The sequence below is a fragment of the Doryrhamphus excisus genome, chromosome 2 (genome assembly GCF_030265055.1).
Source record: "Doryrhamphus excisus isolate RoL2022-K1 chromosome 2, RoL_Dexc_1.0, whole genome shotgun sequence".
NCBI lineage: Eukaryota > Metazoa > Chordata > Actinopteri > Syngnathiformes > Syngnathidae > Doryrhamphus > Doryrhamphus excisus.
In genome coordinates, this window is record NC_080467.1 from 13,090,701 (window position 1) to 13,114,532 (window position 23,832).

The 23,832-nt window shown below is 42.0% G+C and overlaps 5 protein-coding genes across 10 annotated transcripts; 3 read left to right on the plus strand and 2 right to left on the minus strand.

Moving 5' to 3' along the window:
• The first annotated feature begins 423 nt into the window (after positions 1 to 423).
• Positions 424 to 5,741, plus strand: snx24 (sorting nexin 24). Its single transcript, XM_058064369.1, has 7 exons — positions 424 to 852; positions 1,499 to 1,582; positions 2,604 to 2,708; positions 2,962 to 3,056; positions 3,173 to 3,202; positions 3,496 to 3,560; positions 3,714 to 5,741. Exons 1-7 carry the CDS (start codon positions 784 to 786, stop codon positions 3,782 to 3,784), a joined length of 519 nt encoding a protein of 172 aa, XP_057920352.1. The 5' UTR covers positions 424 to 783; the 3' UTR covers positions 3,785 to 5,741.
• Positions 5,312 to 10,457, minus strand: ggcx (gamma-glutamyl carboxylase). The gene is made up of 15 exons (XM_058064368.1): positions 10,263 to 10,457; positions 9,918 to 10,115; positions 9,682 to 9,840; positions 9,222 to 9,387; positions 9,079 to 9,157; positions 8,902 to 9,008; positions 8,672 to 8,835; positions 8,322 to 8,605; positions 8,076 to 8,207; positions 7,851 to 8,002; positions 7,616 to 7,785; positions 7,411 to 7,541; positions 6,842 to 6,989; positions 6,419 to 6,623; positions 5,312 to 5,995 (listed from the first exon to the last, which is right to left on the minus strand). The coding sequence occupies exons 1-15, from the start codon at positions 10,285 to 10,287 to the stop codon at positions 5,836 to 5,838; spliced, it is 2,280 nt and encodes a 759-aa protein (XP_057920351.1). The 5' UTR covers positions 10,288 to 10,457; the 3' UTR covers positions 5,312 to 5,835.
• Positions 10,458 to 11,255: 798 nt separating this feature from the next.
• Positions 11,256 to 16,624, plus strand: gmcl1 (germ cell-less, spermatogenesis associated). The gene is made up of 15 exons (XM_058057814.1): positions 11,256 to 11,581; positions 11,952 to 12,128; positions 12,209 to 12,328; positions 12,412 to 12,508; positions 12,783 to 12,880; positions 12,969 to 13,081; positions 13,296 to 13,361; positions 13,713 to 13,797; positions 13,890 to 13,980; positions 14,060 to 14,200; positions 14,484 to 14,553; positions 14,642 to 14,717; positions 14,793 to 14,938; positions 15,301 to 15,388; positions 15,456 to 16,624. The coding sequence occupies exons 2-15, from the start codon at positions 11,958 to 11,960 to the stop codon at positions 15,594 to 15,596; spliced, it is 1,503 nt and encodes a 500-aa protein (XP_057913797.1). The 5' UTR covers positions 11,256 to 11,581; positions 11,952 to 11,957; the 3' UTR covers positions 15,597 to 16,624.
• On the minus strand, positions 16,498 to 17,841 carry fam136a (family with sequence similarity 136 member A). 2 transcript variants are annotated; one of them, XM_058057836.1, is made up of 4 exons: positions 17,778 to 17,815; positions 17,567 to 17,682; positions 17,355 to 17,495; positions 16,498 to 17,273 (listed from the first exon to the last, which is right to left on the minus strand). In XM_058057836.1, the coding sequence occupies exons 2-4, from the start codon at positions 17,651 to 17,653 to the stop codon at positions 17,085 to 17,087; spliced, it is 417 nt and encodes a 138-aa protein (XP_057913819.1). In that variant the 5' UTR covers positions 17,654 to 17,682; positions 17,778 to 17,815; the 3' UTR covers positions 16,498 to 17,084. The 2 variants fall into 2 exon arrangements, with proteins under 2 accessions (XP_057913819.1, XP_057913809.1); XM_058057826.1 differs by having other exon boundaries at positions 16,499 to 17,273; positions 17,750 to 17,841.
• A 285-nt stretch (positions 17,842 to 18,126) lies between these two features.
• On the plus strand, positions 18,127 to 23,688 carry pcyox1 (prenylcysteine oxidase 1). 5 transcript variants are annotated; one of them, XM_058056872.1, is made up of 8 exons: positions 18,127 to 18,237; positions 18,582 to 18,717; positions 18,791 to 18,997; positions 19,163 to 19,337; positions 19,418 to 19,629; positions 19,708 to 19,860; positions 20,883 to 21,542; positions 23,523 to 23,688. In XM_058056872.1, exons 2-8 carry the CDS (start codon positions 18,582 to 18,584, stop codon positions 23,534 to 23,536), a joined length of 1,557 nt encoding a protein of 518 aa, XP_057912855.1. In that variant the 5' UTR covers positions 18,127 to 18,237; the 3' UTR covers positions 23,537 to 23,688. The 5 variants fall into 5 exon arrangements, with proteins under 5 accessions (XP_057912855.1, XP_057912846.1, XP_057912828.1 ...); XM_058056863.1 differs by having other exon boundaries at positions 18,173 to 18,264; XM_058056845.1 differs by having other exon boundaries at positions 18,194 to 18,286.
• Positions 23,689 to 23,832: the final 144 nt, after the last annotated feature.

Below are 23,832 nucleotides of genomic sequence, written 5' to 3' on the forward strand. Positions count from 1 at the left end.
ATGCCATGTAATCAGCTTTAAATATTGGAAAATTTCACACTTTGCATTAGTATCCAGATACAGAATTCCCAAACTCAATTAGTAATCATCACCAGCATTGTGATCAGTGATCACAATGATTGATTGATAAGGATAATGTGTGTACTACTACTGCTGTACTGCACTTGAATCAACCCATTTACTTCTCTGAAACATTATCATTGAATAATATGTATGAATGTTTATTTTAATCACATATTTAATTTCATATTAAAATTGGCATATACTACAAAAGTGGAAAAGAATGTTGGTGCAAAGATAAATGCAAAATACAGATGTTGATTTGGAATGCTTGTACTGCGTCCGCCGCGCCACCAGAGAGTGCTAGCGAGTCTATAATCCTATGGCAAAACGCGGTGAAAGTTGATCTTTTACTCTTTGGTTTACTCCTCACTCCGAACTTTTTTTTAACGTCACGAACAATTTACCTCAATCACTAAGTTATAATTATGTGTCTATTAATGTGTTATGTTTTTCTACTATATAATGTTTAGTTACAAGTAGAAAAGGTCGTAGGTTATGGAATGAGATGTACGCAGGCGCCACGGGGACAGGCCGTAACGGGTATATGACGTCATGAAGCCCGTGAAGTGACTTGGTCATGTACGACAACGAACTAGCTCACTTGTAGTAGAGTAGAGCGCCGCTGTCAGGGGGTTAGCTGCTAAGCTAACTGGAGTCAGTCTTTAGCTGTGTGTTATATGTACTCGTTTGACGTTCAATTGCACATTTAATGTCACTGCGATGCATCCTATCAGCGTGTCTATTCCGTCTTTTCGCTCGGAAAACAACAACATGGAGAGAGGATACACGGTGAGTTGTTTCAGTATGGTTTTTACCACAATTATTGTGATATATTCCTTGCCAAAACGCCAACATAGCCTTTTTAATACCACCAATTATTTAAGCTAGTATGGTCATTTAATGTCAAACTGTGTGTTAGCTTACATTGGACTGATTTACGTTGAATGTGTATATGACAACAATCCTTACTGAAGGACATTACAATAACTGGCAGAAGGTCGTTGCCTACAATTCCCATAATGCACCACAACAATCTTTGGTCTCAAAGTGGAACCCACTTAAGTCAGTCCAGCTTTGGTCGCCAACCCATCTTAAAGAAAAGGCCGGGACTTTGCTACACAATTATATGAAAACAGAAGAGTCTAAATAAACATATGTACAAATGGAGGAATATTACATTAAATACTGTAGGCTCAAATATCATCTTTTATCATCCATGCACTTTCGGCTTTCATCAAACGCCTATATGTCAGTTAGCCAGTCTGATGAGTGTCAAGATAAGTGGTTTCTACTGTATATAGACTATCCGTCTGTGTGGATGAAGAGTTGGACAGAGAGGAGGAAGTTCTTGTCCATGTGTTTCCTCCTGATAACCACTGACACATCAACATTGTGGAGTTAAACATCCGTTTTTGTTATGGTTCCTCTCTTCCAGGTATTTAGAATTGACGTGCTGATGAGTGGAAGGCAACACACTGTGGAGAAACGCTACAGTGAATTCCACACCTTACATAAAATGGTGAGGCAGGAGTTTTCTGTCATTGTTAGTCCATTTTGAAATACAGTAAATCCCTGCATATTTGCAAATCAGCACCAATGACCCTGCAAAGTTGTGTAATTTTTGTCCAAACATAATTTTTTATATTTATTTTTTCTTTAAAAATAGTTTTTGTTGACGAAAGCACATTTCATTCACTGTAATTTACAAATACGTAATTGTAAAGCACAGAAAATGTACAACATAAATGAACAATATGGCGTCAGTGCAAGATGGCGGTGTCCTGTCATTCATTTGTTCATTTTCTACCGCTTATCCTCACGAGGGGTGCACCCTCGGCCATCTCTGTGTGGAGTTTGCATGTTCTCCCCGTGCATGTGTGGGTTTTTTCCGGGTGCTCCGTTTTCCTCCCACATTCCAAAAACATGCTAGGTTAATTGGCGACTCCAAATTGTCCATAGGTATGATATGTCTCTCGCCTGAAGACAACTGGGATAGGCTCCAGCACGCCCGTCACCCTTGTGAGGATAAGCGGTAGAAAATTAATGAATGAATAAATAAATGGTAATAAATCAAATGAAGGCACGGCGGTCGAGTGGTTAGCACGCAGACCTCACAGCTAGGAGACAAGGGTTCAATTCCACCCTCGGCCATCTCTGTGTGGAGTTTGCATGTTCTCCCCGTGCATGTGTGGGTTTTTTCCGGGTACTCCGTTTTCCTCCCACATTCCAAGAACATGCTAGGTTACTTGGCGACTCCAAATTGTCCATAGGTATGAATGTGAGTGTGAATGGTTGTTTGTCTATATGTGCCCTGTGATTGGCTGGCCACCAGTCCAGGGTGTACCCTGCCTCTCGCCCAAGGACAACTGGGATAGGCTCCAGCACCCCCCGCAACCCTCATGAGGGTAAGCGGTTGAAAATTGGTAATAAATGGTAATAAATCAAATGAATAAAATGTGCAGTAAACATAAACATAAATGTTATATTCTCCCTCTCTTCTTCTGCAGCAAGGCATGACATTTAATTGACATTTCTTTCAGCTGAAAAAGAGCATCAAACCTCCTGAGATCCCTTCTAAACATGTCAGAAACTGGATTCCCAAAGTACTGGAGCAGAGAAGACATGGTCTGGAGCTCTACCTGCAGGTACTCGCCTCTACTATGCCTGCTTGTCCACCTATCACCAAAAACGTACCAGAACTCTGCTCATGGGACAAAGTTCAGGAAAAGTCACCGCTGATGGGGATGTCATACAACTATCATGTCAACAAATGATCCCTTTCAGACTATACACTGCGGTGCAAAGTCAACATGATATATGAGAATCTTAGTGGGACAATGTGTCACGGAGGATAACAATGCTCCGATTTGCTGCTCTGTTTTTGTCTTGTCCTGCCAGACTATAATTATGGAGAATGAGGTTCTTCCAAAGATATTCTTGGACTTCCTCAATGTCCGCCATTTTCCTTCTTTGCCCAAAACTGAGAGCTGCGGGTAAGCGGCAGCTATTTATTTACTGGAACTAAATACAAAGATAACATGTTTTGTGGCAGTTACCTTTTTAGCTCACTAGAGGGCATTGTGGCTTATACTCTGTTTTCTCCCTCAAGGTCTTTTGATATAGACTCCATGGAATCAAGGTAATGGTTGTATTTCATTTGAACATGCATCAGATTACAATTGAGTGCATCCCATAATCAGTTCACAGTTCCACATGTCCAAAAGGAGTAGGAAGAAGCAAAGCTTATTAAATCCTACCCCTCCATCTGGTACTTTTACAATCAGTAACTGTTACATTTGTTCACATCCTGCCTTTCTGATATAATTTATTATTTTTTTTTATAATATATTTTTTTTGTTTCTTTGTTGTCTTCCAAAGCCAATTACCATGTACTCGCTGAATTGTACTAAAAAATTTTTTTTTTTTTTTCAGCAAGCTTTCACATCAGCCGGTCATGGTGTTTCTAAATGACCCCTACCTGCTACCCGATCAACACGGTGAGTTCAGGACACATTAGATACGTAGAATTCTGCATTTACTGTTTTGAATGACATTCTTGGTGAATCTATTCATGCAAGAATACTTTTATTATTATTATAGTCTCAGTTTGCACTAAACTGTTTCTAATAGATGTCTGTTTTGTCTTTCAGATGCGTTTTCAAATGTTGTGATCGAAGGTGTCATACATGGTGTTTTTTACGCTGAGCTCCAGCCCAGGTAGAAACTAGACAGACACAAAGACGCTGCACATTTTTCGAGAAACTCAGCCTCACTTGCATCACTAACAAACATTTTTGCACATTTACCAGCATATATTTGAGGCATTTGAATCAAAATAATGAAGTGAATAATAATTCTAACATGAATCAATAGAAGAAGGATTTATTTTTCACGGCAGCTGTGAGAGACAAGAAAGGAAATGAAGCGTTCAAGGCCTCCTGGGACAAAAAAAAAACAAAAAACAAACTGCAGAGCTGGATGACAGCCTGCAACCAGGGAGGTGCCACTCCCTTTAAAATACCAGCGCCTGGGTCACAGCAGTGAACACTAATGTAGGGTTTGTTGGGTTCATGTTGGACTCCTCAACTATGACTTGTTTTTTTTTATGCTTATAACACTTCTTAATGGCCAGTATGTGACACTAGTACCAGTTGATGATGAAGGGTGATCATGTCGTGCAATAGGAAAGCAGTAGATGATCTGTGAATTAATATTACATGTTGACATCTCCAATTTTATACGCCACCATACCATACCTCATGAACATCTGCGTATTTGGACTGAATTGTTGTGATTTTACTCCAAATCCACTTTGTCCTGGTAGATTTGTTGTATTGTTGTACTAATCTAATCACGTGAAGAGCATTGTTGTGCCATGGAATGGATGGAATATTCAAAACACTGACTGAATCGTTTGATCATATGCTTTTTAAATTATTATAAAAGTGACTACAAAGGCAGGTTTTACTCACTATGAAGGTTTGCATAGACACTCACCTATAGCAGAAAAAAACCTGTGCTTAGTTATGCAGTGTGAGAATTTCCTCAAATAGTGGCCTATATTGTTTCTCCTAATTTTATTCACAAATATCACCATACACTTAAAGGTTTTGTCTGTGTAAGTACGTTATCTTTAATGCTTCCTGCCTCTTTTTACCTAGCTTAGGGGGGGCCTTCTGGTCGTGTGTCTCTATGTGTGAACCAGTAGTCTTAGCTGTGAAGCTGGTTGATACCAAGTGTGAGCAAAAGGGTGGGATAAGATAAATATGAAGGCCAAGGAAGTGGGAAAAACTACAACGAGTTGACAAGTCTGCTCTGGTCACGCCATCTAAAACATATGCCAGGAGAAGCCATTTATGTAACTACAGACACACTGTATGTATTACAAAATTACAAATTTTAACCCATTTCATACAGTTATTGTTAGGACAAAGTATTTTAATATGTACCGGTACAATATGACAATAGGTTAGCAGTATTATTCATTTTTTACCACTTATCCTCACAAGGGTTGCTGGAGCCTATCCCAGCTGTCTTCGGGCAGTAGGCGGGGTACACCCTGGACTTGTCGCCAGCCAATCACAGGGCTCGTATAGACAAACAACCATTCACACTCACATTCATACTTATGGACAATTTTGAGTCGCCAATGTGGGTGGAAACCGGAGTACCCGGAGAAAACCAGCGCATGCATGGGGAGAACATGCAAATTCCACACAGAGATGGCCGAGGGTGGAATCTAACTCGGGTCTGGAAATGCCTGGTGATCTCAGCAGTTTAGAGAAAAAAAAAAGTGACTTCAGGCCACTATTTGAGGAAAAACAATCATTTTGTGCATTTTTCAAACTGCTATTCAATGTAATAATTTGAAAACAAGAGTAAAGCAATAATGAACAATATCACATCAGTATTTACTCACTCAAATCTCTGTTTTTTATTAAATTTTAAAAAAACCAAACCTTTGGTCCCTTTTATTCAAAAATTGTAAATTTACGACTTGTTTTCTCATAAATTTACAAGTTCATACTCCAAATCTCGTGTCGTTGTTTCAATGTTGCCCTAATACTCAGTCGTACTTTCCAGTTAAAGTAAACAATGCAAAACTTACCGATATCTGTCATATTATCTTATCTTAGCTAGCACACAACAAAATACTGTCTTCATATTTTGGAAATAATCTGAAACATCTTATAAAAATATCCAGATAGGTCTTCCCTCTGTGATAGCAACAGTCCAGTAGTACCACCATGAGGAGTAACATTTTTTTTTTTTTTACAGTTCTCCATGGCCGACTTCATCTTTAAGCCGTGTATCCGGGTTTGCCTCTGCTTCTGGTTCTTTCATGTTGGCGAACGCCACTTCCTGCGTCAGCTGCTCCAACGGCGGCAAACCCACAGCTAGATTTCGCATGGCGATGGCCGTCATCAAGAATCTAAAAAAAGAAAAAGACTCGTCCTTCGTTTATCACGGTTAATTGGGTCCAGATCCAACTGTAATAAGTGAATTTCCACCAATTGAGTAATTTCAGAATTTGATCATAAAAAAACCTGTTTATGACTTTATAAATATATATTTTTTACCATTATTAGAGCCCTGTAGACATGAAATAATACCGCATTCCTATTCTTTCTTTACACCACATTGCTAATGTACAGGCTGTGGGATCACTGCAGGGATTATTAGCCTCCAATTTATTTAGGATAAGGTTTCAAACAGAGTGGGGAAGAAGGACAAAGTAAGGAGCCAAAACTTACCACTTCCACACAGACAAAAAAACACACAATAGAGTGATGTCCGAACCACGATGTAGCGAGAGCTGACCGGACAGCCAAGCTTAATTGCTCGCTTGACTCACCCTCGTCGTATGCTGTAGTACTTCTTCACGGCAAAGCGCTCCAGTCGCTCCAGCACGCCGGCTTCACGCCGTTTCTTCACCTCCTTGATACGACGCTGCCTCTTCAGAAAGAGCCTCACGATGGGGTCGGTGGCGTTGATCTCCGAACCATCATCGTTGTCTGCCGACAGGAGAGGCTGCAGCTCCGGTGGGAGAGGCTCTGTTTCTGTTTGGGGTAAGACGCTTATTTTTACGCTTACCACACCCTCTCATTCGACGTACAAAGACTGTTAAGAAAGCCACAAGGCTACTTAAAATATTGTTTGGTATTTAATAAAATGTGGTTATACCCCCCCAAGTGGGATAGTCCCTACTTTCAGTGTCCGTCCTATGAGCGCAAGCAAGCTGTGACACTTGAATGTCTGCGCTTGTTTTCAATGTCACCTGTTCCGTTGCGAATGCGTTCCTGTAGGTCCATCAACTTGGTGAAATTCTGCTGCAGCGCCGCCTCTGTGGTGTTGACGTAGATGTACATGTAGCAAGATGGCTCCTCGGACACTGTGTACACTCTGTGGTAAGCTCCGGCAGGAACCTGCACACATGGAGGTCAGTGATTGTTAGGAAGTAAAAGTTTATTCATTTTCTACTGCTTTTCCTCACGAGGGTCGTGGGGGGTGCTGGAGCCTATCACAGCTGTCTTCGGGCGAGAGGCGGGGGTACACCCAGGTCTGCCAGCCAATCACAGGGCACATATAGACAAACAACCATTCACACTCACATTCATACCTTTGGACAATTTGGAGTCGCCAATTAAGGTTGCATGTTCTTGGAATGTGGGAGGAAACCGGAGTACCCGGAGAAAACCCACGCATGCACGGGGAGAACATGCAAACTCCACACAGAGATGGCCGAGGGTGGAATTGAACCCTGGTCTCCGAGCTGTGAGGTCTGCACGCTAACCACTCGCCCACCGTGCCACCCAGTATGGATATTTTCTTGTTTGCAGATGTCACCTTTATTTTCTCCCCAGCTTGAATGCTGTAGTTTTTCTTCTCCTCCACGACCTCCACGTTGATGCTACCCTGCAGCAAGTGGATGCTGGTGTTGCCCAAGTCTTCACTCACAAAGTTCTCCAAGTGGAGGCCTGCAATGACCCGTGCAAGTAAGTTCAAACCCTTCAAGTAAGTACACATTAGATGGACAAGAAGGTCTGATCACCTGGGAAGTCTGCGATAAAGACAATCTCTGTCTGATTGTCCAAAGTGCTTTCAATCTCCTGGAACTTGGTCCTCCAGGGCGAGAGGTCCACCAGCAGAGGCATCAGCCACGGGTTTGGTCGAAATGGAGACCAGTCGGCTTTCACAATGTCAACGCGGGGATCAAAGATCCTTGGAAGAGGGCAGATGAGTGTCGAACGTACCTCTGACTGAACTTCCACAATGTGTTGTCCTACCTTTGTTGGAAGCGTTCATTGATGGACACCCAGATGTCAAAGTAGATTTCAGGGTCAGAGATGTTGTAGCGAGGCAGCAGTTCACTGAGGCAGGTGGCGTACTGTTTCAGCATGTCACCGTGGTCCTTCCAGCGCCGACTTTGTGTGAACACCTACCACAAGACCACAAGGGTTTTTACAGTGTTCTGTAGATCCACGGATCATCTACCGATCTGGGTAACTCACCCCTGGATTGAGGTATCCAACCTCTCCAGTTTGGCTGTCCTTGTAGGTGATCTTAACATGCTGGTGGCTGCGCGAGTGCACCATCATGTCCCACGAATATCCATACAAGCCGTTGGTCCAATTGTTATAACCCTGGTAGACCAAAAGCAATGCACCATACTGTCAGACTGTGATTGTGCAACTCCAGAGTAGTGATAAGGCTTTGTTGACAGTTAAAGGTCCAAACACTCCACAGGCATAATGTACCTGAGTGATGAAGTGGGAGTACGGCAGGAAGAACTGCTCAAGCACGTAGACTACAGCAAAGATGGCCGCCAGCTTGTGTTTGAATTTGAGCTTCGAAGATTTGGTGACAGGCTGCTGGCGTTCTGGTGCCACCTGGTAAACGCAGGACGAGCTAGGCTGGGCGTCAGACGTCGTGAACGGGAGAATGCCCCTGAGGAACGCCGGGAAGCAACGGAAAAACTTCCTGGGCCAGTCGGCGTAGCAGAAGAGTGGACTGGTGGCCAGCATGGCGTAGGGGAACATGCCTGGAGTGAAGGATCAGCATGAATGTCTCACCACTGTGGGAATCACACCATGGAGGACAATCTCACCAATGCTGAAGAGCTGAGAGTTCATGCAGTGGAAGTAGCTGACGAAAACAAACGCATATGGTCGTGTGGCATCAAAAAAGAGTAGGTAGCCAGCGCTTAGGTCCAGCATGAGACCGCCGCCGTGGACCACCAGCAGACTCACTAACTCCACAGGAAGAATCACCCTGAAACACCATGACTTTAACTGACTGTGGACTTTTAGGGGACACGAGTTTGCTTTTCATTGATACCTGAAAGGATCAAACAACCAATGATGTGCTAAGTAGGACATGGAGTACCCCTCCACCCAATCAGCATCCAGCTTCTTAACTCCAGCGATGAAGTAAACAATAAATATCTAGAAAAGACACCTTAATTAGCTTAAATAAAATCACCTATGTTAACATAAAGGGGAAAAATGCTTAAACCTGCGTCCTTAACAAAGTGTAGTTCCACAGCGGCACATGGGCATTTCTTATGACGGGTCTTCTCAAGCCGTCCATCGACCTAAAAAGAAGCAGCGTCCAAATGATTGCTTACACGTAGAAGTACAAAAACGCACCCCACTCACCAGTATCTGTTTGCATCCATGAGCGTCAGCTGAAATCCAATGAGACCGTAGAGGTACGAGTGGTTATTCCACGCCGTTTTATCCAGGAAGAAGATGTACCAATATGTGGATATGAACATCAGGCAGGAGAGGCGGTAGAAGCAGCCTAGCATGATGCCCAAAGCACCTTCACACACACACAAATCAACATAATACTTTTGAGTGGAAGTATGTGTTCACATATTTACACAGAACAAATAATACCAGCGCAGCAGCTTGACAAAAAGAAAAACTATACATATACACATTGCTTTTTGTCACTGTAGGAGCAGTTAATTGGGCGCTCTAAAAGCGGGAAATTGCATGTGTGGTGCTGCCTGTACTACAGCGTGTGCTTTCATGTCCTGCTACCCCACAGAGAGTGTTCCCTGTGGCAGTACTTGGCAAGGAAGGTGTGGGGGTTGGAACACAATAAACTCACCAATGAACATCACCAGATAAACCAAGTACATCCAGTCCATGGGCAGCGGCTTAAGGAAGTTGAAGAGCGGGAAGCGACACACGGGGGCACCGTCCAGGTACTTGTAGTCCACGTGACTGAGACCACGTTCCTGTGTGATGTCAATGGCCATCAGCAAGCCTGCAAAGACAAACATTACACTATTTCTCATGCTTGTGTATCATTAAATTGAAAATATTTTCAGATTTTGTATTCACCAAACATGCAACGGAAGATGCCCAATGATGCAGGGTCCATGGGTCGGTTTAGGAGGGTCACCAAGCTGGCCCAGGAGGTCAAGTCTTCCTTCTTGAAGCCAAAGAGTTGCTCCATCTTACTTTTAGGTTGCTCTTTTTTCTTAGAAGGGGCAGCCTTCTTAGTAGCTGTCTGTTCTCCATTATTGCCGACAAGAGCAGCTATGGAATTAGAGACATTATGAAAGAGAAAGTCAACACAAAGACTCAGTTTCGCGTATGTTTTTGAGTTAAGCATTTTCTCGTAATGTATTTAAGTACAAGTTTACAAGCGTTTATGACATTAGCCAATGCTAACAAGAAGATCACCTGCAGTCGCGTCTCTCCCCTCCATGTTGCTAAATGTTTTAGTAATAATAATTATTAAATTATAATTCAAAAAGTCTTTCCTGTGCTCTCCCGGCCCTAGATGGAGGTGTCCTGCCGGGACGGTTGGCTTCAACAAGGCGAACCAAGTTACGTGTCACAATCCATCCCACACTGACCCACGCACACAAGTGTGGCGGCCAGGAGGCGGGACTTGGGAAAAATCACCCTTCTGGTATTGGCTGTTTATTTTTATGAACCCGCCTCTAAAAGCGAGTAATATGACGTCATACCCCGGAAACAAAACTGTTATAGCATAGTTAAATTCAGATAGTGTTGCATATATTTTGTAGTACAAGTATTACTATGCACACGTGTTTTCATGATTTGTTTTCCATTTCAGAAGCTTACATGTTAAAAACGGCGTTATAAAAGGCCTTCGTAGTGTTCGTGTAAAGCCAAATATTGATCTACACAGCACTTTGTACTCTGCGGGGAGCTATTTCTCTTCAAATGTTTACCATCCAAGGTTGACATTACAGTTGCAAGTTAATGTGGTATGGAAAACATCAGCTTGTCAAGATAAATCATTCCAATAGCCTGCAGTTAAAAAGAATATACATTTGAGCCCAACAACGTCATGTGACCCGACCAATCGACGTAAACAGAAAGCGAAGAAGAATGCAGAGGGGCCCCTATAGAAAACAAGTCATGACGTTACATACTTTGATTAATGAAGGATAAAAGGAAACCTTTGGAGTGAGTGTACGAAGCAACGTGTAATGGGCAGAGACACAGAAGTGATTCAAGCAGCAAGTTAAAAGCACCAGAATGTCAATAAAGTTAAATACACAATAATTTCAATAAAAATGTATGCAGTATTCATTAGATTGGAGCACTGTATTGTGCCATGTACAGTATTTTGAAGTAAATCTAATTCAATAATTCGACAGTCGTGGCGCTGTTGAACGTAACACCCTCCTGTGACGCGGCCAATGGACGCGTAAGCAGAAAGAGAAGAAGAATAAAAAACACAAAAGCAAGCGTTTGTCAGGATTTCCACTTGGGCATATAACATTTGAGTTCGTGTTTGTTCTTCTGTATGGACAACATGTAACTACTTAATCGATATCTGCAAACACGCAGCTCCTGACCGCTGACGCTGTCGTCTTTCGAGACTTTGTTTTGAATTGGACGTTAATTCGCTAGCCAAACTAGCTAGCTTGTAGGGTTAGTTCATCTCCAGCTGGCTAGTGAGATAAACATACGTTTTTTGTGTTCAAAGTCAACAATCCGACATCCCGTAGCGTTCTCGTCACAAGGTAATGTAGCTTATGTATTGATTTTACGTTCTGTTAAATTAAACATATTGGATGTCTTGGTGTTCAGTTACTGTAAAAGGGGAGCTGATTTGACTTGACTTTGGTGGACGAATTTAATACACTTTGTGTATGTTGTGTATCACACAAATGTCACAATAGCAATTCACTGTTTGACATGATTTAACATGTACATGAAGCATATGTGTTACCCATCAATTTTGTCTACCTCTGCTCCTACACAACACATTTCCATTTGTTTATAGGTAGTGTAGTACGATTAACGCTTAATGTGTTGAGTATTCATCTGGAAAATGCCTTCTAAATTGGACTTCTTGTAGTTTGTTAATGTTGTGTTTTTTTGTGTTTGCAGACGAAGATGGGAAATCTGGGTAGCAGGTTCCAGTCAACCTCTCAGGGACTGGAGGACGCAGCGGAAAGCCGCCATAAACACAGCTGCGAGTGTAACAAGAGGAAACGGAACACGCAGTGTGACTGTGAGAGCGAAAAGGACGACGACGACATCATACTCGACACACCACGGAGGCAAGTCAACAAGCGCATGGTTGATGATTGGTTTTGTGACGCTTTTTGTCACATTGTTCTTTTTCTTCCATCTTAAACAGGAAGAAATTGAAAAGCACTTCGAATTACATTTATCAGACATTGTTCCTGAATGGAGAAGACAGCGACATTCGCATCTGTGCGCTGGGACAGGAGTGGAACCTTCACAAATTGTACCTATGCCAGGTAAAACACAGAAAGAAAACCATCGCACACTTCTTTCATGTTATCCTTAATTATGATCATTGTCTTGTTTTGGGAATTGCCAGTCAGGATATTTCTCCAGCATGTTCAGCGGCTCTTGGAAGGAGTCGAACATGATGGAAATCAACTTGGAGATTCCTGACCAGAACATTGATGTAGAAGGTGATATTTAAATACTGGATTTCATCATATAGTGATGAGGGGGAAAATATATTTTACTCAGCTGCAGAGATTACTAGGCTTTCGTCACAAGTCCAAGTGCTGTTTTGCACAGAACTATACATAATGTGTAATAATAAACACAGTATACACTACCATGACTTTGAACTCAGTTTTTATAGATGCCATGAGGTGCAGTGTTTTAAGTGGATGATGAATGGGATGTCTACTTTTGGGTATAATTTGAATTAAGTGGTCCTATCGTGTGCCTGTTTAGCTTTGCAGGTCGTATTCGGATCCTTGTACAGGGATGACGTTCTCATCAAGCCCAGTGGTGTTGTCAGTATACTTGCAGCTGCTTGTATGCTACAATTGGTCAGTATATCCAACTTGCTTGTGTGTACAGTAAACCACATAACAGTGGAAGGTGAAGTCTGTGTTTGTGTTTTTGTTGTGTTGGCAGGATGGCTTGATCCTGCAGTGCGGCGAGTCCATGAAGGAAAACATCAGCGCAAAGACGGTGTGCGGCTACTACGCCTGTTCTTGCATCTATGGCTTGGACTCCGTCATGAAAAAGTCAGCATCTTAGTTATTTTCTATGCGTATTGCAAAAGGCACCGATCATTGTTATCTTTAGCTCTGATGAGGACTTGTTTGGACACGTTTATTGCATCTAGGGTGCATTCAAGACTGCAGATCATTTGTTTTAATTCAAAAGGTTAGATAATGTCCATTATTATTGCTTGTTCGGACTAAGTATATACTAATGACTAATTATGTGTCTTTGCAGATGTCTTGAGTGGCTTCTAAACAACCTCATGACGCATCAAAATGTGGACTTGATGAAAGAAATTGGGTATCTGGTTTCATGTCTGACTTATTACTCTACTGACCCGAATATAAGACAGTCCTATAAAAAAACAATCCTGTTTTCAATATCAGTGAAATAACAGCTAACAGCTAACAGAACCGAGAAATCCAAAGAAATACAGCTGAATAGGTACAGATTCTGGAAGAACTAGAAAGCTGTTGCTGGTTATTGTGTGTAGCTGCTCTATAGGGTCCACAGCTCAATACAAAGGGCCGGAAAATTAGCATAATGGACCCCCATTAACAAAATGACTGTCTTATATTTTGGTGGATACGGAATATAACAATATTAGGCCTGCATCATAAATGTACTCACTGTTTTCTTGCATTTGTTCAGAACGGAGGTGATGGAGCAGCTCATTCAGTCTTCAGACCTGTTTGTCATGCAGGTGGAGATGGACGTCTACACCGCTTTAAAAAAGGTATATTGTCATGCAGGATGACATGATCTTTATTTTGCTTCGTTGTGTCATTTATTATTTCATAGTCATTCATCATTTCATGTCTTTGTCAGTGGATGTTCCTGCAGCTCAACCCCTTGTGGGACGGTCCCATAAAACAGCTCCTGGCTGACGCTGACGCTTGGCTGTGCAAGCGCAGGAGCGGTACAGCTCAATTTCAGACACAATACGCTCATTTTTGCATATATATTTGTTTAATGCGTTTAATTCTCTTCACTTCCAGACCTGTGTGAGAAAGAGCCCTTCTTAAACACAGAGGAGGGCGCCCCCTTTTGCTCCGTCTTCAAGTACATCCGACTCCAGTATATCGTCAATGACCTCGCTTCGGCACGCATTTTGGAACGGGACAACATTTTGCCTCCTGGTAAATGACCAGTTGTCTCATTATAAGTGCCTACAGATCACATTCACGTTGCTATTTAGACAATAGCTGCTTGTTGAGTCACTGCGTATAGTAAATCTACACAGCTATACTAACTACTTTAAAGTACTATATCATGCAGTTTACTTTCTATGTTGTGTTATTTACTTTTGTGAGGTACTGTAGTACACAAATTCTGTTTGGCAATTCATTTATAGTTGGGTAAAATAATGTTTTATGTTTATACGGAAAGCACTAAGCAGTTTGTTTTCACTTTCAATTCTAGATTGGTTGACAGCTGTATACAAAACACAATGGTTTGCTATGTTGCGAACGGAATTTGACAATGATAATGGGTAAGAGGAGCTGTTTTTTTTGTATTTAAAACTTGCAAACTCATTGCATTACATTCAATACTAATGCTGGGTAAAAAAAAAATGTTAGTCCACAGGAAGCCAACAAAGAGGAATTTGAGTTGAGCAGCATGAGGTGTGGCAGGAAATTGACCAAAGATGGAGACGTAAGTGTAACATTCTCGGAATATCTGCTGTCATGTTTTTGCTATTTCTCAAACCCCCCACCACCCTCTGCTCAGTACTGCTGGCGATGGACCGGCTTCAACTTTGGCTTCGACCTGCTGGTGACCTACACCAACCGCTTCATCATCTTCAAGAGGAACACACTAAGTCAGCCATGTGGGGGCGCTGTGAGCCTGCAACCGAGGAGGCATCTGGCGTACAGGTCAGCCTGGGGCGCACACACACCCTCATCACTTCCAGTTGTCTCACAGTAAAGAGAAGTAAAACAGTTGTATGCCTAGCATTAAAACTATTTGCGCTACAACCACAATAGATGCTTTGTTAAGCAAATGACTTTGTTACAGCAGCCACATTTACAGAAGGAGCAGTAAAAATAAGCGCTAAAAATTGACAGATAAATTAGTCTGTGCAAGGCTGAAAATTTTGTCAAAACATGCACAGCTACTGTATTACCTGTGCTATTTCTGACAAATACACAACATGTAGGTTGAAAAACACTGCTGCCATCAAGCTAAGTGTCTTAACTCATTGACCATGTGGTTCATGCTGTTTTATTGTATCCAGGTTACGTCTGGCCTCCTTTGACAGTCTTGGCAAGCTGGTCTGCAGCCGCTCCACTGGTTATCAGCTTCTCACACTGGAGAAGGACCAGGTCAGTAAGTGTGGATGATCCAGACAGGAACTGACTGCCTAATGTGCCTCCTCGTTCTATCTTCAAGGAGTATGTGGTGATGAACCTGGACAGCCGCCTGCTATCTTTTCCACTCTACGTTTGCTGTAACTTCCTGTACACTTCGCCACACTCTGACCACAGGCTGGACCATCCCGAGCACGAGAGCAACGGCCGCAGTGTGTCTTGATTCCTCCCAGTGTTAACGTGTATGACTCCACAGCCAAGAACACGTTTGATCACCTGTAAGGCGTGTCGGAATCTCTCATGTGTCTCACGTTGCCGGCATAGGCATGGAGGGAGGAGGCAGGTATCATTCCACCTTTGGAGCTGTGCCACCATCTCCATTGGCATACCTCATCATAGAAACCTTCCCATTTGGTGACAGCATACACATCCAGTCTTCTTTTTTTGGAAATGTGCATAATTCATCTTATATGTTCAGAAGGACCACAGACTTCCGAAAGTGGCTTGAACAGGAAGTGTGTACTTTTCTCCATCCTCGCTTGCGCAAGAGAAGCAGGAATTCAAAGGCAAATGGCACACCTCTACGCACTGTGCACTCATACCTCCATTTAAATTGACTTACAACAGCAGATGTTTTATTCAGACGTAAGAGGAAGTATAATATGTTTTATTGAGATATGTCCAGCAGCTTTTTATTAAAGTGGACAACTTTCTACACCTGAGGAGCTACTGGTATCACCCTTTAGTAAAGAAATTACCACTATCTTAAGTATCCTATGTATGCAGTTTCAATTATTAAGTAACTAGCCAATGATAGCATGCTCCAAAGTGAGATTGCCACCTTCACCACAGGGTTCCACTTTTCTTCTTCTATGATGTTCATTTGTTCTGATCCACGGAAGTACACTTTCTAATAACTTTGAGCACCCACACATTTGGTTTTCGGCTTTTTTTTTTTTTTTTGCACCGTTACTTGACACCCTTTTTGACTGCTTCGGTCATTACTTTACCTCTGTCTTGTCACCCGCCGATGTTGCCTCATATAGATATGAGACCACAGTGAAAGTGGGGAATTTCACACTTGAGGAGCTGACATTCAACTCAACTCGCCTTTTTATTGCCGTAATTTGTAATCCTCATGTTTTTATTTATATTTTTTTATCATTTGTTTTTTGGAAGATGAAAATGTGTATACAATGTTATTTGTTGCCAATAAATCTGCCCGGCAACAAGGGCTGTGGTGCTATCATATCACTGCATTATGTCTGCTTCTGTATTTACACATTTTTCCTTAATATATAATGCATTCCAGGAGAATGCATGCACTGTATTTAAGAAAAAGTAATTTGATTTCATGGACTGACATGTACTGATATATGTTGAGATGCACTCTTACGGGGTGCTGGGGTGTTCGGGATGCATTGCAGCTTGAGAAAAACAAAGAAAATATGACATCCACTTAAAGCATAATTTTGAAATTAAAAAATCCGTTATAGCATTTAATTCTCCGTAAATACAAACAACTATGGATTTTCAACATATGTGACAGAAGATTCCACACTGAATGCATGATTCCGACTGGCCACTTCGGCGTACAAGACCTGACACTGCATTTCTCAGTCCCTCACATTTCCTGGTTTGTCATTTCCACGTTGATCCACGCCTGGCTCAGTTGACACCGATTCTAGTGCTCTACTTGGAAACTAGTGTCTCACTGCTCTATAGAGTCCAGGTTATCTTTGATTCTCCGGGTCATGCTGGGGATTAGGTTCATATGGTCATCCACGCAGCTGCCCACACATCGCTCCATCAGGGAGCGCACAGCTGGCTCCTTGGCGCCCGAGTCAAAGAGATCCTTGGCTTTGTCATTGCAGTGCATCGTGCACCTGGTCAAACGATCCTGATAAACAAAATGCATGATAAGCACATTGATTGTATTCTGTTGCCATTTTCTATTAATTCCTGTCAGTGTCGCCCTCACCTGAAACTTCTCCAACTCGGAGGTGACGAGACCCTGGGCTTTGGCCAGTGGTCCATGACACCTATCGATACACTGATGCACCTGAGACATGGAGTCGGACGAGCGGTCGCAACAGTCGGCGCTGCACTTGAACATGCGAGCCTGTAAAGAACCAACTCTTATTTTTCCCCACACACCGCATATTATTAAACACACATTACAATTTTACTTACCTGCATTTTCCGGATGTGATCCCGCTCCAAGCTTTGGACCATGTCTTCTACTACAGCCTGAACGCGTGCTTGTTGAGCCTCCGCCATGTCTCCTCGCTCTAATCAAAACTGCTCTCCTTTTTCAAAGACAATTGGTGTATTAAAAATGTATTTGTAAATGCGATGTAGGTGACTTAGACTTACTACACAGTTAGATGGACAGTAAGGTCACCTCCATTCAAGCATGGTTTTAGGATGAACAGGCGATGTCGTCACTTCCTGGATGTTTCCGGTTTATTGGGGAAAACGTCCGGTTTTGGAAAAGCTCCTTATTGAAAATCTATAAACCTTTACTGTGATTACCACATGATGATAATTATTTTTAATTTCTAATCCTTACTATTATTTAATATATTTACTGCAAATTAACCGTAAGAATTCCGATAAAAGAGCATACAATTTAGTACAAAGCGAGGACATTGTTCCTCCGTACGATATTATGTAAACAAAAAAGGCAGATAGTATGATTTAAATGAGATGGGAGACCTAATATTATTGCTTCGTCATCATTCAATAACGCACGCTAATGTTTGTAAGTTTGTTTTATTTTGAAAGCCCATAACTACCGGAACACGGAAGTGGGTCCCTGTCTTTACTGGCGTCCACGCGACGGTGTTTTGAACTTTCGACAGGCGACTACCTCTAAACTAGTTCATTAGGTTAATGTCATCCACTTGTATGGTTCGTTTGTTTAATGTTATAATGTCTAGTTTTTTTATGATGAAGTGTAAAGACAACTGCACATTTTGGAGTCTGGCATAATTTTTTTTCTTAAATCGCGAGTCGACACGGCGCCATTTCACTTGTTTATTACGTTCTCCATTGTGTGTATAATTTATGAATATTTATATAATGTTCAAACCTAAAACATGTTCTGGCTGGCTTTCGCTGATACGAACCTTGTACCGTTTAACCTTCTTTATCAGTACTGATAAGGCACTGAAGTTATTGACTGCTCTGCTTCATGTTTATACAGATGTCCTTGGATCACCACTTGCCCGCCATGATTGTTCAAAGCCTGTCAGTCAAAGCATTGCTCCTCCTCTGGATTCTTTACACATGCAACATTTTGGCATCATCACAGGAGCTGCAAGAGCCACCCACAAAGATTGGTAAGTCCGTTTTAATTGTGCATGTGATTTATGGAGGATTCCTGGTGGGATAAATGTGCATTCTTGTCATTAGCCGTGATAGGGGCAGGCATCGGCGGCACCGCTGCAGCCTTCTACCTGAGACAGGAGTTCGGGCCCGGGGTCAAGATCGACGTGTTTGAACCCGGTGATGTCGGCGGGCGTCTGGCGACAGTGAAGATTGGGAATCACGAATATGAGACGGGAGGTGCCGTGATCCATCCCCTCAACCTCCACATGAAGCAATTTACTGACAAATTAGGTAATGTCGCCATGATATCACCATGTGGCCTTTCATACAGCTAGCTAGTGCAGTGTCTATTGTTTTTTTTTTAATACAATTTGGAAAACTGCCAGCCATAACTGTTCATTTTGGGTATTTTCCAAAATTCATCCTTGGAAGCTGTGTGTGTTTTTGTTATTTCAGGTCTCTCCACATGTGAAGATGTGCCATCAAAAATGGCCATCTTTGATGGCAGCGATCTCACGTTTGAAGAGAGCGACTGGTTTATTGTGAATTTCTTCCGCATGCTGTGGCGCTACGGCCTCAACTACCTCCGCATGCAGATGTGGGTTGAGAGTGTTTTGGACAAATTTATGAGGTGAGTGTGGGGAAAAAAAGTAAAATTTCATCATGTGGTCGTGAAGCATCAGATGTTCCCCATTTGGCTCATGTGGTCAGGATCTACCAGTACCAGCAGTACGGTTACTCCTTCACCAGCGTAGAGAGGCTCTTGCATGCCATGGGTGGCGATGACTTCCTCACCATGATTAATCAGACTCTGGAGGAAACCATGATAGCCGAAGGTTTTTCACAGATCTTCATCAATGACGTTGTGGCATCCATCACACGTGGCACCTATGGCCAAAGTGTCCGAATTAATGGGTTTGTGGGTATGTGATGTTCCGGTTCACCACATGCTTAATCACCAAAACTTACTGTAGGTTGAATTGTTTGTTCTGTGTTGTCAGGGTCTGTGTCACTGGCTGGGGCTGATTCAGGCTTGTGGTCTGTGGATGGAGGCAATAAGAAGGTTTGCTCCGGACTTCTTTACCACAGTAAGAGTGAACTCATCCGAGCTAGAGTGGCCACCATTTCATTTAAAGCTCGGCCATCAAAGAAAGGTACCATTTAACCAGTCCACCACAAAAATATAATTTTTGCATGCAATTCAATGTAATGCTGCATCTGTCTGCTGCATTGGTCATTGGTTCTGTTGCTGTTGTGCTGTGTAATATATTTGGTAATGGTAATGGTTTTATTTCATTTGAACATACATCAGATTACAATTGAGTGCATCCCATAATCAGTTCACAGTTCCACATGTCCAAAAGCAGTAGGAAGAAGCAAAGCTTATTAAATCCTACCCCTCCATCTGGTACTTTTACAATCACTAACTGTTACATTTGTTCACTTCCTGCTTTCCATAACACAGTTTAAGTTGTTTTTGTTTTTTTGTTTTTTTGAATAATGTACCGAAGTACGAGGTGATATGACCATACAATGACATAATGTGTACCATAGTAAGTGTCAATATAGTGATATATGTAGCACATCATGATTGGTTCAAGACTCTTCATCCTTGTATTTAGCAAACATCAACTGCTTGTATTGTTTCTTGAATTGGCTCATCTTTGTGCATTGTTTGATTTCCTTACTCAATCCATTCCATAGTTTGATTCCACATACTGAAATGCTATGGCTAGCATAACGTAGTCCTAGCATAGAAGTGTTTCAAATGTACTTCTTCCCTGAGATCATATTTCTCCTCTCTTGTAGAGAAGTATTGGATGACATTTTTAGCTAATTGGTTGTTTTTAGCCTTATGCATTAGTTTAGGTGATTGAAGATGAACTATATCAGCAGGTTGAAGTATTTGTGATTTTAGAAATAAGGAGTTAGTATGTTCAGTAAGACTTTTTTTGCAGTACATTTAGCGAGTGAAGATTGCTTTTATAGTTATTAGCCCATATTTCCACACATTAAGAAAGATATGGTAGAACCAGAGAGCAATAAATTGTTAATATTGTTAATAAATTATGTGGTTTGGTGTACTCAAAATATTATGAAAGTAAAAATTACATTTTAAATCACATTTGACAAATAACATCCTCCGTCCAATAATTGTCTCCTACCTTGTTTTCAGGCCCCTCCAGCAGCTTCTATGAGATAAGTTACGTGGACGACACAGGCGCAGGTCACTCGCTATATGACATTGTCGTCATAGCAACGCCACTTCACCAGGGCAAGTCTGATATCACGTTCTCAGGCTTCTCTCCGGCCATCCCATCTCAGTTCTCGGGTAGCTACCATCAGGTGTTCTCCACTCTGATCCACGGCGTTCTCAACACTTCTTACCTTGGGATTAAACGCCCGGCTTCAGAGTTCACCGTGTCTGAAGTGCTCACTACAGACTGCAAAGGGAGCGCCATTTACAGTCTGATGTCCGTCGACCCAGTGCACATCCCGGCGAGATACAGCCGACCTCCCGCCAGTCACAGCCAAGTATGGAAAGTGTTTTCTCCTCAATCGCTGGTCCAGGAGGAGCTCCAACGTATGTTCCTGTCCTGGGACTCTGTATCAGAGACCCAGTGGCTGGCCTATCCGGCCTACCGCACCCCGATCCGCCACACCCCGCCCTTCATCCTTCACAGCCGGCTGTACTACCTCAACGCAGTGGAATGGGCGGCCAGCGCCATGGAGATGAGCGCCATCTCTGCCAGGAACGCGGCCCTGCTAGCGCACCACCGCTGGTACGGTCAGACGGGCAGGGTCGACCAGGAAGACCTGCACACGCGTCTACGAGGTGAGCTCTGAAGGACACTGACCGTTATTTGAGCCGGGTTATTCAATTGGTAGGCGTCTTTTACTGTAGGTCTAACTTATGCCTCTTTACAACTCCACCAAGTAGCCTTACATGCCGTGAAGGCAGCATTCGACCCGATTTTAAACACATTCATGCTTTCACAACAAGCTCTTGCCAAACCTTTTGTTGTTTCATATTTTTCACAGAGGAAATATTGGAAAGAGAAATCATCTGTTCCAGGATCATAAAATCTTGATTAACCTTTATCGACTGTTCAAGCAATGTTTTAACTTTAACTGGCATACAAGTACGACCAGTCCAGGGTGTACCCTGGCAGCTGGGATAGACTCCAGCATACCCCTCGCGACCATAGTGAGGATAAGCGACATAGAAAATGGATGGATGTGATACAAGTAAGTATAATAAGATAACACAAAACTAAACTTGAATAAAACGACTGATTTTTTTGGTAATAAGTGAGGAGAGGGGACTCGTCAAGGTGAAAAAAAAATATGCCATGCGTTGCGCTTTTTATCATAACTGTTCTGCAAGTATAATACAAAGTTAAATGCTGTTTAATGGGATTCAATTCAACGAAATAGAATAAAATTGCTCACCTGATTACAATTTTTGAAGACTTTCATGCATCGCGCTTTGTCACAAAAGACTAAATAAATTACCCACCCTAAGAATTTTCTATATCTTACATTTTTAACTATCATACACGTGTAAAAATAAGTTAACAGGTGTTCAGGAAACGTGACTGATTCTGCGTGTGTGTGTGAGCCTCTTCAAGTTAACACTAACACTATTCTTCTCGTATTAGTGATGTCCCTTCAACCATATTATTACTGTGGCCGTACCGCTCTTTATTGTCATTACTGATTCTATTATTGTTTTGCGGTTCTCTGTCATGGAGTTAATCCTTTTTAAATGGTGGTTCTCAAGTACTTTGCTTTGCAGGACCCCACCATCACCCTGCAGGGGAATAAATTACATTTACTTATTTCAATTTTAAATGTAAACAGACCATTTCAAAAGGTTAAGCGGCTACCTGGAGGGCGCTAACTTCCTGCTCCAGGCATGTAAGCTGCGTTCCATTGCTAAGCGGTGGAATTTTGAGCCAGTCCCTTTTTAAATAAAAGACATTAAAGTGCAGTTTGAATTTGAGGTAGGAAAAAGCTGTACCAGCACTAAATACGCTTATTATCCACAAATTAATAATCAATTTTGGGGGAGAAAAGTGTGTGTGAAGGTTTTCAGCACGTCCAAAATAGTACGACATAAGTTGTGTTGGACTTTAGAGGTTCCACCGTTCATGCGACAGTGGAACACACTCTTGGAACGTTGCCTCGAATGAAGTGCCAATCCCGCCATTACTCATACAGCAGCCAACCGGTGGAACCACAATGGATTGAGATGAAAACAAGTGCCACCGTTTGAAGTGTTCCACATAACCATGTAGTACTGCTTGCACACTCGGGACACTTCATTAGGTATGCTAAATACTAGCGAATGCTGCCTTCACACAGATAGTAAAAATACTGTTTAATCCTGCCAAGAAAATCAATTAACTATCAGGTACCATCATATAGAGAACATGTGTCACGTTAAAAACAAAACCCCAATACCTATTTTGAAAGAACAATTTCTTAAAGCACTTTTTAACATTTTAAGATGGGTTAACTGCACTAAATCAATAAGCCATCAAAGAGTCGGGTTATCAAATTTGAAAGCACACTGTACGTTTCTTGAAAATGTTTACAATTAAGTGACTTCTACTGTAATTAGTTTTAATACTAATTTAAAATGTTGTACTTATAACTGTGAGATAAGTTGAGCGATTGTGTGCCTGAGTGGCCTTGTGACCCATCAGTCATAAGCCAAGTGAAATCAGAATTTCTTATTAAAAAAAAAAAGGAAATAAACATTGTACTCACTCATAAGCATTGTCTTTTTTTTTGGCTCCCCTAAATAAAGACCCATGTGATTGAAGCATCAACAATGGGCGTCATTGAAGGGCTGAATAGGGAAGTGTCTGTGTGCTGATGTGATGTCCCCCCAGGTAGGGGGGGGACTAGAGGGGGACAATGGTACCAGAAGTGCCTATCCAACCAGGACATGTGACATCAGAGGACATATAAGAACATTGGATTCCGTTTGACCTGACTCAAAGTCAAGATGACATTAACAGCACCTCTTTTTGTTGTCCTCTTTGTGGCCGCTCTGCAGTCTGGTAAGATTATTATTCTGTTTCATATTATTATTATTACTGTTACATGAATGTTAA

Coding starts and splice junctions, on each gene's coding strand:
- ggcx (XM_058064368.1), bottom strand. CDS start 10,287: ATGGAGGGGAGAGACGCGACTGCAG. Junction 8,003..8,075: donor TTGGATACCTCAATCCAGGG/GTGAGTTACCCA, acceptor GTCTTGTGGTAG/GTGTTCACACAAAGTCGGCG. Junction 6,990..7,410: donor AAGCTGGGGAGAAAATAAAG/GTGACATCTGCA, acceptor CCATGTGTGCAG/GTTCCTGCCGGAGCTTACCA.
- snx24 (XM_058064369.1), top strand. CDS start 784: ATGCATCCTATCAGCGTGTCTATTCCGTCTTTTCGCTCGGAAAACAAC. Junction 2,709..2,961: donor GTCTGGAGCTCTACCTGCAG/GTACTCGCCTCT, acceptor TTGTCCTGCCAG/ACTATAATTATGGAGAATGA. Junction 3,561..3,713: donor CCTGCTACCCGATCAACACG/GTGAGTTCAGGA, acceptor TTTGTCTTTCAG/ATGCGTTTTCAAATGTTGTG.
- fam136a (XM_058057836.1), bottom strand. CDS start 17,653: ATGGCGGAGGCTCAACAAGCACGCGTTCAGGCTGTAGTAGAAGACATG. Junction 17,496..17,566: donor ATCACATCCGGAAAATGCAG/GTAAGTAAAATT, acceptor GGTTCTTTACAG/GCTCGCATGTTCAAGTGCAG. Junction 17,274..17,354: donor CCGAGTTGGAGAAGTTTCAG/GTGAGGGCGACA, acceptor TTTGTTTATCAG/GATCGTTTGACCAGGTGCAC.
- pcyox1 (XM_058056845.1), top strand. Junction 19,630..19,707: donor CCGAATTAATGGGTTTGTGG/GTATGTGATGTT, acceptor CTGTGTTGTCAG/GGTCTGTGTCACTGGCTGGG. Junction 19,861..20,882: donor AGCTCGGCCATCAAAGAAAG/GTACCATTTAAC, acceptor CCTTGTTTTCAG/GCCCCTCCAGCAGCTTCTAT.
- gmcl1 (XM_058057814.1), top strand. CDS start 11,958: ATGGGAAATCTGGGTAGCAGGTTCCAGTCAACCTCTCAGGGACTGGAG. Junction 13,981..14,059: donor GCTGTGCAAGCGCAGGAGCG/GTACAGCTCAAT, acceptor CTTCACTTCCAG/ACCTGTGTGAGAAAGAGCCC. Junction 14,554..14,641: donor GAATTTGACAATGATAATGG/GTAAGAGGAGCT, acceptor AAAAAATGTTAG/TCCACAGGAAGCCAACAAAG.